General features: G+C 40.2%; 1 protein-coding gene across 5 annotated transcripts in view; it reads right to left on the minus strand.

Moving 5' to 3' along the window:
• The window catches only part of SUCLG2 (succinate-CoA ligase GDP-forming subunit beta), a 458258-nt gene extending 447272 nt beyond the window's left edge, over positions 1–10986 (minus strand). For all 5 annotated transcript variants that reach the window (XM_054695406.1, XM_054695410.1, XM_054695402.1 and 2 more), the window contains exon 1: positions 10867–10986. In XM_054695406.1, coding sequence (XP_054551381.1) covers positions 10867–10950 — 84 coding nt within the window. In that variant the 5' untranslated portion in view covers positions 10951–10986. The remainder of the gene's footprint in view (positions 1–10866) is intronic.
• Between the last annotated feature and the right edge of the window lie 4022 nt (positions 10987–15008).

Genomic DNA, 15008 nt, shown 5'->3' on the forward strand with positions numbered 1-15008 from the left:
GTGATTTTTGTGTGTTGATTTTGTATCCTGCTACTTTACTAAACTGGTTGATTATTTTGAGTAGTCTTTCTGTGGAGCTTTTAGGGTTCTCTATGTATTTTTTTTAATTTAAATATTTTATTTTATATAATTCTTACATCTTTTTTTGTCTTTGCACAATGTATGCATTTTCATTTTGGTTATATTCCCCATACAATTGCACCTCCCCCCCTTATTTTGACTCTAGGCCTTCCTTTCCCCGCCCCCTCCCCCCCCCCCCCTCTCTGGTTTATAGTTGCTTGTTGATTTTGATTTTTACTTTGTATTGATTAGTCTTTCTCCTGGTCTCTTATTTAGGTTTTCTAAATTCCTGCTATGAATGAGACCATCCGGTATTTTTCTTTTTCTTTCTGACTTATTTCGCTGAGCATGATCCCTTCTAGCTCCATCCATGTTGCTGCAAATTGCATGTGTTTATCTTTTTTGAATGCTGAGTAATATTCCATGGTGTATATGTACCACATCTTCTTGATCCAGTCATCTATTTTTGGGCATTTGGGTTGCTTCCATAGCTTAGCTATTGTAAATGGTGCTGCTATAAACATAGGGGTGCAGGTGTTCTTGGAATTATGTTTCTGTGTCCTTTGGGTAAATACCTAGGAGTGGAATTGCTGCATCATATGGAAGCTCTATGTTTAGTAGGTCAAGAAATCTCCACACAGCTCTCCATAGTGGTTGGACCAGTTTGCACTCCCACCAGCAGTGCAAGAGAGTTCCTTTTTTTCCACAAGCTCGCCAACATTTGTTGTTGCTAGTTTTTTTAATATGTGCCATTCTCACTGGTGTAAGATGGTATCTCATGGTAGTTTTGATTTGCATTTCCCTGATGACAAGTGATGTTGAACATTTTTTCATATGCCTGGTGGCCATTTGCATTTTTTATTATCGAAACAAAAAAGATCAAATACTTGGGAATAAATCTAACAAAAGAGGTAAAGGACCTATACAAAGAAAACTATAAAACACTGTTAAAAGAAATAGAAGAAGACACAAAGAAATGGAAAGACATCCCCTGCTCATGGATTGGAAGAATTAACATCATCAAAATGGCCATGCTACCAAAAGCAATATACAGATTCAATGCGATTCCAATAAAAGTTTCAATGACATTCTTCAAAGAAATAGAAAAATTATTGGTGAAATTCATATGGAATCACCAAAACCCCCAAATAGCCAAAGCTCTTCTGAAAAAAAAAAAGAAGGGAATGGAGGCATCACACTCCCAGACTTCAAACTATACTACAAAGCCATAATCATCAAAACTGCATCGTATTGGAACAAGAACAGACACACAGACTAATGGAATCAAATAGAAAATCCAGAAATAAACCCACAGATTTATGGTCAACTAATCTTTGACAAAGGAACAAAGAATATGCATTGGAGCAAAGAAAGTTTGTTCAATAAATGGAGATGGGAAAACTGGGTCACTACATGCAAAAGAATGAAGCTTGACCACTACCTCACACCATGCACAAAAACCAACTCAAAATGGATTAAAGAACTAGACATAACACCTGAAACCACAAAATACATAGAAGAAAATATAGGCGAAACACTACATGACATGCACCTCAAAGACATCTTTACAGACACATCACCCAAAACAGTGATAGTGAAGGCAAAGATAAACAGCTAGGACTACATCAAATTAAAGAGCTTCTGCACAGCAAAAGAGACAATAACCAAAACAAAGAGAAACCCCACCAACTGGGAGAAAATTTTTGCACACAACACTAATGATAAAGGACTAATGACAAAAATCTACAAAGAGCTGATGAGACTCAACAAAAACAAAGAAAATAATCCAGTCAAAAAAAGGGCAGAAGAGCTAAAAAGAAACTTCTCTGAAGAAGAAATGCAAATGGCCAACAGGCATATGAAAAAATGTTCTCTATGTATATTATCATATCATCTGCAAATAGTGAGCTTTACTTCTTCTTTCCCTATTTGGATCCCTTGTATGTCTTTCTCTTGTCTTATTGCCTTGGCTAGGACCTCCAGTATTATATTGAAGAGCAGTGGTGAGAGAGGACAATCTTGTCTTGTTCCTGATCTTAAAGGAAAGGTATTTGGCTCATTTTAGTTAAGGTGATTATATATTGGTTTTCCAAGGACAGTCCTACTTTCTGTTACGCCTTGTCCTGCTATAATAATTTGTAGTGCTTATACTAACTCTCAAAATAGTCATCATTTGGGTAGTAAGTTATGTGGTCACTCTAATTTTGGCCCAAGGCCCCATCTTCTCCCATTTCTCCATTAGAGGGAAAAGAACTGTCAATCAAGTGTAAAAACACAATTATTTTTCAGAGACGTTGAAATGTGAAAAAGAAAAAATAAGTGTTATAACAAAATATACAAATAAATGTCACAGGTCACAAAGGTAATCAATGTTGACAGCAGAATTTAGACCCATGAGTTGAGGTCCCATCCTGACTTCTGCCCATTATTGTAGCATAATTCCTGATGGCACTGAATCAGTGCAATAGTCTCCTCAAGTATCTCCATGTTTGCATTCCCCCAACCTGCAGAAAGAGTACTCTAAAGGATAAACCTGTCTAAATCCCTCAACGGCTTCCCATTAATCTCAGAAACAGGGCTTAACTCCACTACCAGATTTAGAAAGATTAGCAAAATGTTGCCCCTATTTATGCCTCCAGCCTCAGCTCTCACTGCTCCCCCAACTCAAACTCCACAAGGCTGCTTTTTTGAACTTCTTCAGGGCCTTGGAGTCACAACAGAAGTAGAAACTGGGCAAGGACTGGAGAAACAGACAAAGGTTTAAAAAAGGAAATGCCAAACCCCATTCCGCTTCCACTCAACAGGACCCAAACTTATACAGACCTATTGTCACGTCTCCAATATCAGTTCCTATATTATATAAAATCCCTCCAATTTTGAAATAAAAGTAAAGTTTAGAGATAAATGTTAGAAATCTGTCTTCATGGCTAGTGTCTAAACACCATTCCTTTGAAATCATTTCTGCAATGGTGTGAAAGCTGATGGCGTATACAGCTCAATGATTAAAATCTGAACTCAAAGTACCAGGAAATAGCATATTCCTTTAACATCCCCCAAAGTCCACCCTGTAAGGCAAAGCAGTTTCACAATTTCTCCAGCATTCCTACAAGGCTGAAGGCTGTGCTCTGCACTATGCAGACAGTGAAGAGGGACACTGATTGCCCTTTGACACATGTAGTTACAACAATCTACTCTTTAGACAGCCCCCACCTCAAATCTTTGGTGCACAGGAGGTTCAGAGTCCATCAGTACTAAGGAGACTAAGTCAACATGAAGCCATGCAAACATTTCTGGAATGAACAATATACAGGCAGTACAACTGAGCTCTACAAGTGAGGCTCCCACTCACCAACTCACCAGACCTTCATCCCCACAACTAGAGTGAAGATAACCAGTCCAGGAAGCAGGCCTTCATTGAAATTCTCTGAACCTCTGGTTCACCAGATGTGACAGAATGCTCACCTGTCTCACAACTTTGTTGCAAGGACTAAGTAAAATAAAGTGTGTGGTAGTGTTGCCACAAGCAGTTTCTCCAAATAACTAATTGGCCTTAAGTTAATTTTGCCATAAAAGAGAAAAAAAATGGAAAAACTAAAGGGGAACATCTGAAATGACATCTGGAAACATCAAAAATCAGTAACAAATTTATATAAAAACCTATGAACACAGTTAAAATGTATAGGTAGTACATTCATGGCAATACTTCACAAAAAACTGATTTTGTTTCGTGGATAGTACTTAAGCACTTATCATCCAAGTCTTCCATTCAGTTGGAGTATTACAGACACACCTAAGAGATATATTGCAAGTTTGGTTCCAGACCACCAAAATAAAACAAGTTACAACAATCTTTAGGTTTCCCAGTGCACATAAAAATTACGTTCAATAAATATATACAATGGATCAATGGAACAAAATTGAAAGCCCAGAAATAAATCCATATACAAAACAATATTATAATGAAGCTGTAACCAAAAAATGGAGAAAAGAAAGTCTCTAACAAATTGTGCTGGCAAAATTGGATAGACTCATATCAAAGAATGAAGTTGGGTCACTCTCTAATTCAATACACAAAAATAAATTCAAAATGAATTAAAGACTTAGATACAAGATCTGAAAAAAGAAAATATATACAAGTAAATATATGCAATGTTTCATGACATCAAAAAAAAAAAAGGTACTTTTAAAGACTCCATCTATGTTATGGCAAGGGAAATAAAAGCAAAAATAAACAATTGAGATAACCACAGATTAAAAGCTTTTACACAACCAAACACAATGACACCCTACTGAATGAGATAAAATATTTACACACTATATAACCAACAAGGGGTTAATATCCAAGATATAGAAAAAAACTTACCCAATTTAACAATATAAACAAATAACTGGATGAATAAATGAGCAGCAGATCTGAACAGACAATTCACTGACGAGGATATCCAGAAGGAAAATGGATATGCATGGAAAAAGGTTTATCGTCACTTTTAATAAGGACGATGCAGGTCAAACCCACAATGAGATATGGTACATATTAGAATATGCATATTAAAAATATCCCACAACAAGTACTGAAGAGATGCATACAAAGTAGAACCCTATCACACTGTTGGTGGGCGTGTAAACTATTAAAGACATTCTGGAAAATGATCTAGATTTACCTCAAAAAACTAAAAATGGAAATAAGGTATGACCCAGCAATTCCACTAAATTCCAAAGACATGATCAACCCAAAAAATTACATGCTCTATAATGCTTAGCGCAGCAGCATCACAACAGCAAAGGCATGGAAATAACTGAAGTTCCCACTGATCGAGAACTAGATCAAGAAGATGCTATATATCCACATAATGGAATACTACTCAGTAATAGGGAAAAATGAAATGTTACTATTTACAGCATAATGGAAGGACGTCAAGAGAATTATGTTGAGTGAAACAAGTCAGAATGATAAAGACAAATATTGGGCAATGATTTAGTGGGTAATTCAACAAAGCAAAATACAAAAACTAGCAGATAATAAAAAATGAAGAGCTGTAGAAGGAAAAAAAAGAGGTACAAGGAATTGTGGGGGGAGCTGTATTCCAATAAAAGTTTACCAAAGAAAACTGCATTTAATTTACACTATACTGTAATCTGTTAAGTAGGCCAAAGCATTATGTTTAAAAACAATGCAAATACCTTAAATAAACATGACACCAATATACAAATTGAGCACAGGCTGTTGGAAAAAGTGGTGCCAACAGCCCTGCTCAATGCTGGGTTGCCACAACCCTTCAGTTTGCAAAAACACAGTTATCTACAAAGTACAACAAAGCAAAGAACAATACAATAAGGTATTCACAGATACATTTTTAGGTTTTTTTGCTTTTTGGGTTTTGTTTTGTTTTGTTTTTTTGGCAATCAAACTTACTGGAAGTGTGAAATTAGAGCAGTAAGCCAGACTGCATATTTCTGTATTATAAAAATTATAATATATCAATTTGCAAAAGTAGGTTTCTTATTTTGCCAATGGAAAAATGAAACCAAACTGACAAGTAGCTTAAGTACATTAAATAAAGCTTGCCAAAGGCAGTTGATTGATTGATTGATTGAATTGCCAATGAAGAATGAAACCAAACTGTCAACTACTAAGTTTATACTTTTCTCTTTTAAGCAAAGTTTTCTTGTAGCCAATATTAGTTATGCAGCAAAATTGTGTATAACAGTTTTGATGCTTGCAGCAAAACTACCTAAAACTAAATCAAACATAGGGGAAGACTAAGGGAATGCCTAACGCTGAGATAGCAGCAAACAACAAACATTTATTGAAGCTGGGAAAGGCAAATTATTCCAACTTAATAAAGCCTGAAGAAATATAAGTGAGGGCCTCCCTGGTGGCGCAGGTGGTTAAGGGCAGCGTGGTAAAGCTGTCAGCAGCCTCTGCAGCATGAGTTCGATCCTGGCCAGCCAGGGAGATACCCACATGGTGTGGCAGACCACTCCTGTTTCGGCCCCTGCGCCCCTCAGCAGTGTATTTCAGTAAGTCTGCTTGTTCTGTTCCCCACTCTCTCTGGTGAATCCTCTCACCCTCCCACACATCTGGTCTGTACCCCGGTTCTTGTATGCATAAATAAATTAAAAAAAAAAAAAGAGAGAGAGAGAGGTTAGCTTCAAATTCACAGCAAAAGAATGAATCATCATGAGCCCACCAGCTGGTAATAATGCCAATTTTCTTACATATCATTTTATTTAATTTTTGTAACCATCAGTGAGAAATATCCCCATTCAGAGAACAACAGAGATAGTCAAAGTCAGTAATTTTCAGTGCAAAAAACTGGGAGAACCAGAATTTGAACTCAGTTCCATTTAAACCCAGAGTTCAGGGACTCCCTGGTGGCGCAGCGGGTTCAGTGCCATGCTGTGAAGCTGTCCACAGCCTCGGCAGTACGGGTTCGATCTCCAGTGGCCAGAGAGACTCCCACATGGTGCTGCAGACCTCTCCTGCTGCGCCCGCTGCTCCCTTCAGCAGTGTATTTCTGTCATCTGCCTGTTCTGCTCCCCGCTCTGTCTCTGGTGAATCTTCTCACCCTCCCATGCCTCTGGTCTGTACCCCAGCTCTTGTATTAAAAAAATAAAATAAAATAAACCCAGAGTTCATACTCTTTTCTCCTCTGCTACTATTTCCCAGGCCCCAAAGTCAGGGAAGGAAGGTAAGACTCTTCAGAGAGCAACTGTACAAAGTTGATATATACTTTGTACCACAAGTTCAAATGACCAAATTTGCCTGTCATTCAAAGGCTGAGAGGGTAAAAGGTAAGCTACCAGTTTAACAGGATGGTTCAGTCAAGCAGGATCCTTTGACAAATACTTTAAAGTTTTAATAGCATAAGTGATTTATCAGCATGAGGCAGGATCCCTGACACAAAGCAAGTTACTGTGCGACCCCTCTGTGTCTCTGTTTCCTTATCAGAAACATGAAGACAGTATAATCTCCCTTGCAGAAATGATGTAAGGGTTAAAGAAATACGATGCAGCAATCGCTCTGGAAATGGTCTGTCACAACCAAAAAGGCTCAGTGTACAGTGCCAGTATTATGAAAGCCCTTGCACAACTAAACTTTCTCCAGGCCTGTCCTTTCTCTCTTGCCTAAAATACCTGCAGTGTCCCCTCAATTTCTGCTGCTACTTACCTGCCTCTCTCATCTCCATGTATTACACTCTTTCATTTAGACCACAAATTCTCTTAATACCTACACCTGCATTCAGGGGAAGCCAAGCTCTCACAGAAAACCTACATATGTGGGAGACAGAGGAAGAGACAATAAATAAATAAAAAAGCACATAATAAACCACCAGGTAGAGTCGCACATAATAAAGTACAATAAAGAAGGGAAAGGGTGGAGTGGAATCCCTTGGGAGAGGGGGCTTGAGTTAAATAAGGGAAAGACCTGTATGAAAAGTAAACATTAAATCAGACAGCTCAATAAAGGGAGAGAACACCAAAAGAGACCAGAAAGAACAGTATTTCAGATAGGGGAACAGCAAATGCCCAGAGTTAGGAACAAGTCTAGTGTCTTAGAAGACTAAGAACATAGCTGTACAGCAAGACTCACAGTGCTACACTGATTTACACACCAATTGTGCCACCAAACCAAGAGACCCCAGAGGGGAAAGGAGTCTGCAGCTTCTGTGTTCATTCAGGCAACAACTCTTGTTTATTAAGTACACCTATATGTCCAGCATGCTCTTAAGCACTGGGTTTACAGTGACAGAATAGTTTCTTTCTTAGGTGAGCTAATAAAAAATAGTATTGGGCACAGAGTAAGTACTCAGAAAATATTTATTAAATGAACAATATATATTTGATTTTCAGTCCTGGGATTCTTACAGCCCTGTTCTTCCTTCCTCATTTGGCTAAAAGATCACCATCACCCATCAACTTCTGTTACCCATCTGATCTCATAACAAACTGCACTGGGACTAATCTTTATGTCCTCTCTCCCTCTGCCTCTGCATGCAGTCCACTCTAGCTGGAATGCCCTGCCCACTCCATCTTCTTCACCAGACTAACTCCCAGTATTATTTCTCAAAATTTTATTAGTATATTGATTTTATCATTTGCTCAAACATGTACAAATCTCTCAAGTTCTTCAGGCAAAACATTTCCATCAAGTAAAGGAAAGCCATGCATCAAGTGACAATTCCAAATTGAGTAGTACAGAGAGCTGAAGGACAAATAAGCTGAGGTTATTTATGTAATTTCTAGTCCTCCCCAAAATACAAGATATTTCAGTCACTTTCTGGGCTTTGTGCCTGCAGTATTAGGCCAGGGTACAAGAGCTGCAAAGTTTCTCACTATTGGGGGTCTCTGTACTCCACTACTTGCCTGCAAAAGAAATGTTCTATTTACAACATTTATTTATTTAGTGTTTACTTGGTATAAAGAAAACCAATCTGGGAAATGAGGTATTACTTAAAGATCTCCCTCACACAGATCAATAATTTAGTGTCTAAATTATATGAGATGAATTTCCTTTTCTAACAGCTGAAAATGCAGCTGTAGTTCATTGAAAAAAGAAAAGAAAAACAGTCAAATATTTATTCTTCTAGGCCAGAAGGCAGATTTAGGTAATTCACAAGTTCCTATACAGCCTCACTTCACTGATAAGAACTTGCAAGTAACCTTTAGTCCTTCATATCTAGAAGCTATCAATCTATCTCTCTTCTCCCACTTCTGGAAAGAGCAGAAAATTAAGCAGGAGCCATGTGTTCTTAAGTATACAACAGCAGAAGCATGGGTTTTGCAGTCCCTCAACAGTACACCTTCCTCTCCAAGTTCTTGAACAGAAGTTCCAGCTTCACTGAGAACCACAGAACAACAGTCCTAAACCTTGTGGTCTGAGAGAGGCAGTGTTTCTGACAAGGTCTACACTTCTCTTACTTCTCTTACAATAGAATATCATGAATTTCACCCAGCCATTATGAGAAATGTTCTCAAGACAACATGTGCTGAGAACCGCTGTTCCCTGCTTAGACTCAGGGCCCATAGTCAAGATTTCCAGATGATATAACCCACAGGATGGGCTTATCTGTGTACCCACGATGCCTGCACCTTACTAACTCTCACTGCTAGGCTCCACAGCACCCCGTTATCATAGCTGACTAGTTAGGCACAGCAACATAGGACTGGTCTGCCAAGATTTAAGGCTATGAAGATATCTGACAATGGTTAAACCTTTACTGGCATGTTTATAGGATAACACATCATCCACATGTATATAAATCAATGTAACTACATGAAGGGAGGTAACAGGTCTTTTACCGAGTCCTCACCAAACCAAGGGTGTCTATTCCCAGCTAGATTCTCCAAAGTGTTGTGTTCAGGCTTCCCCATCTTAGTTTGCCCAAAAAGCTCCTATTTCAGCTACACACCTAGGTTTCTATGTGCTATTACTTTGCTTATTAAGTATTCACAGCCCCAGAGCCCACCGTTCTCATCAATTCGTCCATACTCAAAGTTAGCACCAGAATTGTCTTTTGTAACAGTTAAATAATGAATAGAACTTGATCACCTGGAGGTATTCGCCTTACTCTATTACAATAATTATTAGGGCTTTTAATTGGAAAAAAAACGTCATTTCTTTTACTATCCCGCCATACTACGTACGAGTGCCTATTACAGTAACAAGTATTACAGTAATAAGTATTAACACCCTTTAAATTTACATTAACAAAAACAAGGAAATGAGAAGCCAGTAACTGTAAGGAGGAGGGGAAAAATCCTCACGGATGTCATAATTAACCGAAATTTAGAGTTACTCAAAAAATCATTACTAGATATCTCTTCTATTTTTATGTTGTGTATATCCTGGTTAAAACTGCATGAGTAATAATTTGCATCTCATCAATTAAAAATGGGAAAATGGACAAAAACCTCGCTCTGCTGTGACTGAGCCTCACACTACCTTTTAAAGGAAGAGGCTGTCTATGGAGAATAGGCTGAATGATTGAATTATTTCTCCAAGAGTCATCAGCAACTCTAAACTCCCCAAAGACCTCACCACTATGACTCTTGCCATCAGTAGAACATAAAAATCTACTGGAGACTAAGTTCAATGAGCGATTCAGCATTCCCCCACTTGCCCTCGCGGGCTTTTTATTCCCTATACAGAGAAAGCCAAGAGGCCAATAGCGTTTTAATGATGGGACATATCTTTTCACTGAAAGATGGGCGAGCATTTCCCAACTTTTCTCCTTGATGCCTACATTTCACCAAATCGGGAGCCCCAAAATTCTGCAAAAGCAGACAACTTGAAGAAAATCCATTGCCGGAGGTGAAATACAAACACCAGCTAGGCTGGGATAGCTTTGGAAGCACGTTCATCACGTGGCCCAACAACTGCGCTCTGGCACAGAGAAACTGCAAAAGAAAAACAGGCAAACAATATAATAAAACCTCAAGACACCACAGGCAGGACTGAGAAACTTTCCCTAAACTTGTAAGCCACATCTGGCGTACGGCTAAGAGCCGCCTTCCGCAGGAGCTGGAGAGCCCACGTCGGCGAGTTGGGTAGCTCAGTCTGGGGGCAGCCCCAGCTGCTGCGCCCCCTCGGCTCGCGAACCCACACATCGGCAGCCAGGGCTGCGGGGACCCCTGGTGCGCCCCGCGCAGTGCACCATGCGTCGCCTCCATAGGTGGGGCGCCCAACCGCCGCGCTGCCGTGGCCAGGAGGGGGACAGCTGGAGGAGGAGGGCCAGGAGTGGCTGCGCAGGCGGGCGCCCCGGCCAAACCATTCCCGCGGGTGCTGCCACGCGGCCCGCTCACCTGGGACCTGGGCGCCAGGAGCCGGGGCCGCAGCGCCAGGTCTCGCAGAAGTTTCCCGGCCTGCGCCGCCAGGGGGGCCGCCATCTTAAACAGGAACCAACGGGCGGCGGAGCCGCTTTGAGCGCGGGAGCGGGAGGCGGGGGGTGAGGGGCGGGCCCACCGCCACCCCCCGCGGGCGGCCCGGCCCCCTGCGCCCCGGAACGCCCAGGCGCGAAGCCCGGGTCTGCACCGCCGGGCGAACCCCTGGCTGGGCTCCTGGGAGCAGCACCCTTACTGCTGCGGAGGCCGAACCCTAGATCTCCCACCCCGTCCCCCAAGTTCACTTTGAGCATTCGGAGGGCCTGGTGATGTCCTCGCTGTGCAGTCTCAGAGCACAGCTGGGAGTAAAAGCAGGTCCCGGCCCTTCGATCCTGCGGGTCAAAGTGTACCAGCCGGACAAACTGCCGAGTACTAGTCATTGCAGTGAACGCTCCAAGGACCGACCCACGGAGCTGTCGCCCCATAACAGACTTGTCCAGGGAAGCGACTTGAAGAATAAGGGAGAGGCAATTGGATCTCTTGAGGTGGTGGAGGTCCTGGATACCTTGATAAGATTTCTTTTCTTTGACTGAGGGTGAATGCAAATCTATTGTGAGATGTTTACACTAATTACCATAATAAGGGCAGATGTTTATTTGGAATTTAGCGGATTCTGAGCACTGTACATGTAATAGAAATGGGCACAGCAAATATGCTTATTCTGTTCCAGGCACTTTGCAAATATGAACCCATTTAGTCTTCAGCAGTTTTTCATGGATGAATATAAAATTCCCATTTTGCAAAAGGGAAAACAGGCACAGAGCGCTAAATGCCTGAGTTCGCAATTTCAATAAGCAGTGGAAGTGAGGTTTAAACCCATGTTTTCTCTTCTTCCCGCTGCATTTAACACTATTTTAGATTTTTTTAACTATTTATTCTTGAGTCCGTGACCATATGAAAATGTACAATGTAATCGAACTAGACTGTTCCTGCTGTTTTCCTTTCTTCTCGCCCTTCTTTTGTTGGTGGCTTGTTTTTAAGTTTTTTAATTTAGAATAATCAAAATATAGCAACATTTCAAGAATGTTACCTCCAAATGCCCAAATATCCTTAACCCAGGTTCACCATTTCCTTATATTTTACCCCATTTCATTCTCAGTAAATACAAATACATGAATTTATAGTCTTCCTCTCCACAGTTTTACCAGCTAGATTTAGCAACCACTGATGAATACTGCTTGAACCCTTTATTATTAGGATGGTTACAAAATAATGATTGTCTAATTCCATCCTTTCTACATTTTTTAGTTTGCATTCTACTCTGAGAAGAGCTTTACATTTTCCCACATTTCTTTATTTTTGTAGTCACTTGTCAGTAAGAACACACGGATTCCATTTTATTCATCACTAAACCTGTGCTCTTTCCTATCACATACATTCTATTGCCTCAGGTTATGGGTCATTTTATCATCATATGGGGGTCCTGTTAGTCTCATTTTGCCACACAGTGAACTGGGCCACAGAGAGATTATGTAACTTGCCCAGGGTCACATAGACCCTAACGCTGGAATCTAAACACTACTATACACCCGCCTCTTGACACAAGTGCATCTGAGTTTCCATCTCCTTATTCATTACTGCTACTGGGTTCCATCTAGCCCTGAATGAAGCAAAGATTTATTAGTTTGTAGACTGAATGTTGAAATTTGAGGACTTTGAATGTGTTCTCAGAAGGAAGAGGACCACGTGCAGAATTATTCAAAGGTGTTTATTCTGCATTACTATGGTAAATGAGTTGTCTGCGTTGCTCTTCCTCCAGCAGAGACTAGAAGGGATTTGAAAGGAGAGCGCATTTTGTAGAGAGAAAGAAGAAACTCCTAAGACAGTCTTTGATTGATGGTGTTCTATTAGGATGGGAGTTTTCAATTAGGGAGTAAGATACTTGGAAGTGGAGAGGGAAGAGGATTTCTGATTGCTGTTCAAGTGTGTTTGGCAGTTTTTGGTGCACATAACTGGACGTTTTCATGTAAGTTTTCCTGTTGAAATTGAAACATTGTCTGCTTTGGGCCCAAGCCTTGCATAGCAATTCCTCAGTTGTCTTTGCCTATGTTCTCTCATTCTTCCTTCTCTGCAGCCAAGAGCTAGGGGGGAAAGACCAGAAGGATACTCATATGGTATCTTAGTTAGGGCCTGTCACCAACTGGGCCAGGACTGGAGGAAACAGGCACCATACACTTATGATATGAATCACTTACTGAGTCCTTCCTTGGCATTATCTCTATTTCCCAGCTTTTTATTTTCCAAATGAGAAGCTCTTTGAGTTTAGGGAAACTGGTTTCAACCAGAGTTCTGTGATGCGCTTTACTGAGGCAAGCACTGGGTTTCCAGTCGAATTGGATTCAAAGCCCACCTCTACTCTTACAAAACTTGGGGAAGTAAATACTTCATGTGGTAGTAATTAAGTGTTTGATGAACTCTTGTAGGTAGACTTTGTGTCTAATAGCAGCTTAATAAATGTTATTTTTTTTCCTCTAATAGGTTATTAAACATTTGTTAGGTATCTAATGTGAAACACCAGCATCAACAGAAGATGTGGGTGAGAAAATTCTTTATGCTTTGTAACATCTTAGTAGCACTGGAGAACTATGGAGATGTATATAAGCCAGAAGAAAGTGCTAAAAGTTTCCAAAGTGGTCACCTCCAGGAAGAGGGTGGAAGATAGTGGTTAGAGAACAAATATGTTTTTAGAGCTTCAAAATGTAGATTCCTGGATTCTACTCTCAGACCTAGTGAATCAGAATCAGTTAGGATGGGATCTAGGATATGCATTACAAATAATCTTCTCCAGGAATTCTGTAGTTTGAAAAGTAAACCAACCAAATTCTCAACAATATTCCTGGAAGGTCAAGAGACAAATTACTCTGCTGTCACTCATTGAGTTCATAAATGCAGATGGAAAAGCTGTAAATCTTGATAGAGGTGATGAGTAAATACTGCTTTCAGATCTGAACATAATAGGATAAAATCCCAGCTTCTCCCAGCTTCTTCATCAAAATTGCTGTTGTGCAATCTGCTTGAATATTAACTGTGGTCATAGGCAATCACCACTGAAAGCATTCTGTACTGTCTATCAGAGTGAAGTACCAAGGTAGACCTCAGCCAAACTGAGTTTGAGTCTTGACTCTGATTTAAATTAGTTTGGGCAAGTTACTTCACAGCTTCAATGTCTTCAGCTGTGAAAAGGAGATTGTAAAAGTACTTATTTTGTCAGAGACACTTTATAGGTGTTTGAGATCCCCACAGCTGTTATTCACCATGCTTTCATTACCTGACTAAGAAATTCTTTTTTTTTTATTTTTATATTCCCCATACAATTGCGACCCCCTTATTTTGACCCCAATCCCTCCCCTCCCCGCACCCCACCCCCCATAGAGTGTCTCTGGTTCATAGTTGTTTGTTGATTTTGATTTTTACTTTCTTATAGTTACTCTTTTTCCTGGTCCCTTATTTAAGTTTTCTAGATTCCTGATGTGAGTGAGACCATCCGGTATTTTTCTTTTTCTTTCTGGCTTACTTCGCTGAGCATGATCCCTTCCAGCGCCATCCATGTTGCTGCAAATTGCATGTATTTATCTTTTTTGAATGCTGAGTAATATTCCATGGTATATATGTACCACATCTTCTTGATCCAGTCATCTATTTTTGGGCATTTGGGTTGTTTCCAAAGCTTAGCTATTGTAAACAGTGCTGCTATAAACATAGGGGTGCAGGTGCTCTTTGGAATTGATGTTTCTGTGTCCTTTGGCCCTTGACTAAGAAATTCTTTTTGGTGTTTGTTTCTTTAATATTTACATCTATGTGCCTTGGTTTCCCCATTTGGAAAACAAAGGCACCCAGCACAGGTATGGGAGCATCTTATTTGGACTAAGCATTAACAAACATAGCACTTCTTATTAATTCTGCATACATAGGAAGTATGCAGTTCTAAAACTCCATAATCAGAACTTGGACTTAGAATACCCTGCCTACAGTAGTTCTTATTCAGTTAATCATTCCAGGGAAGAAAGAATAAAAACATCAGTAGGCCCACACACCTTCTCTTTCATCTTAGCAGTGCATGTTAA

This window comes from Talpa occidentalis, unplaced genomic scaffold (assembly GCF_014898055.3).
Source record: "Talpa occidentalis isolate TD23 unplaced genomic scaffold, MPIMG_talOcc4v2.1 talOcc4.10, whole genome shotgun sequence".
NCBI classification, from domain to species: domain Eukaryota; kingdom Metazoa; phylum Chordata; class Mammalia; order Eulipotyphla; family Talpidae; genus Talpa; species Talpa occidentalis.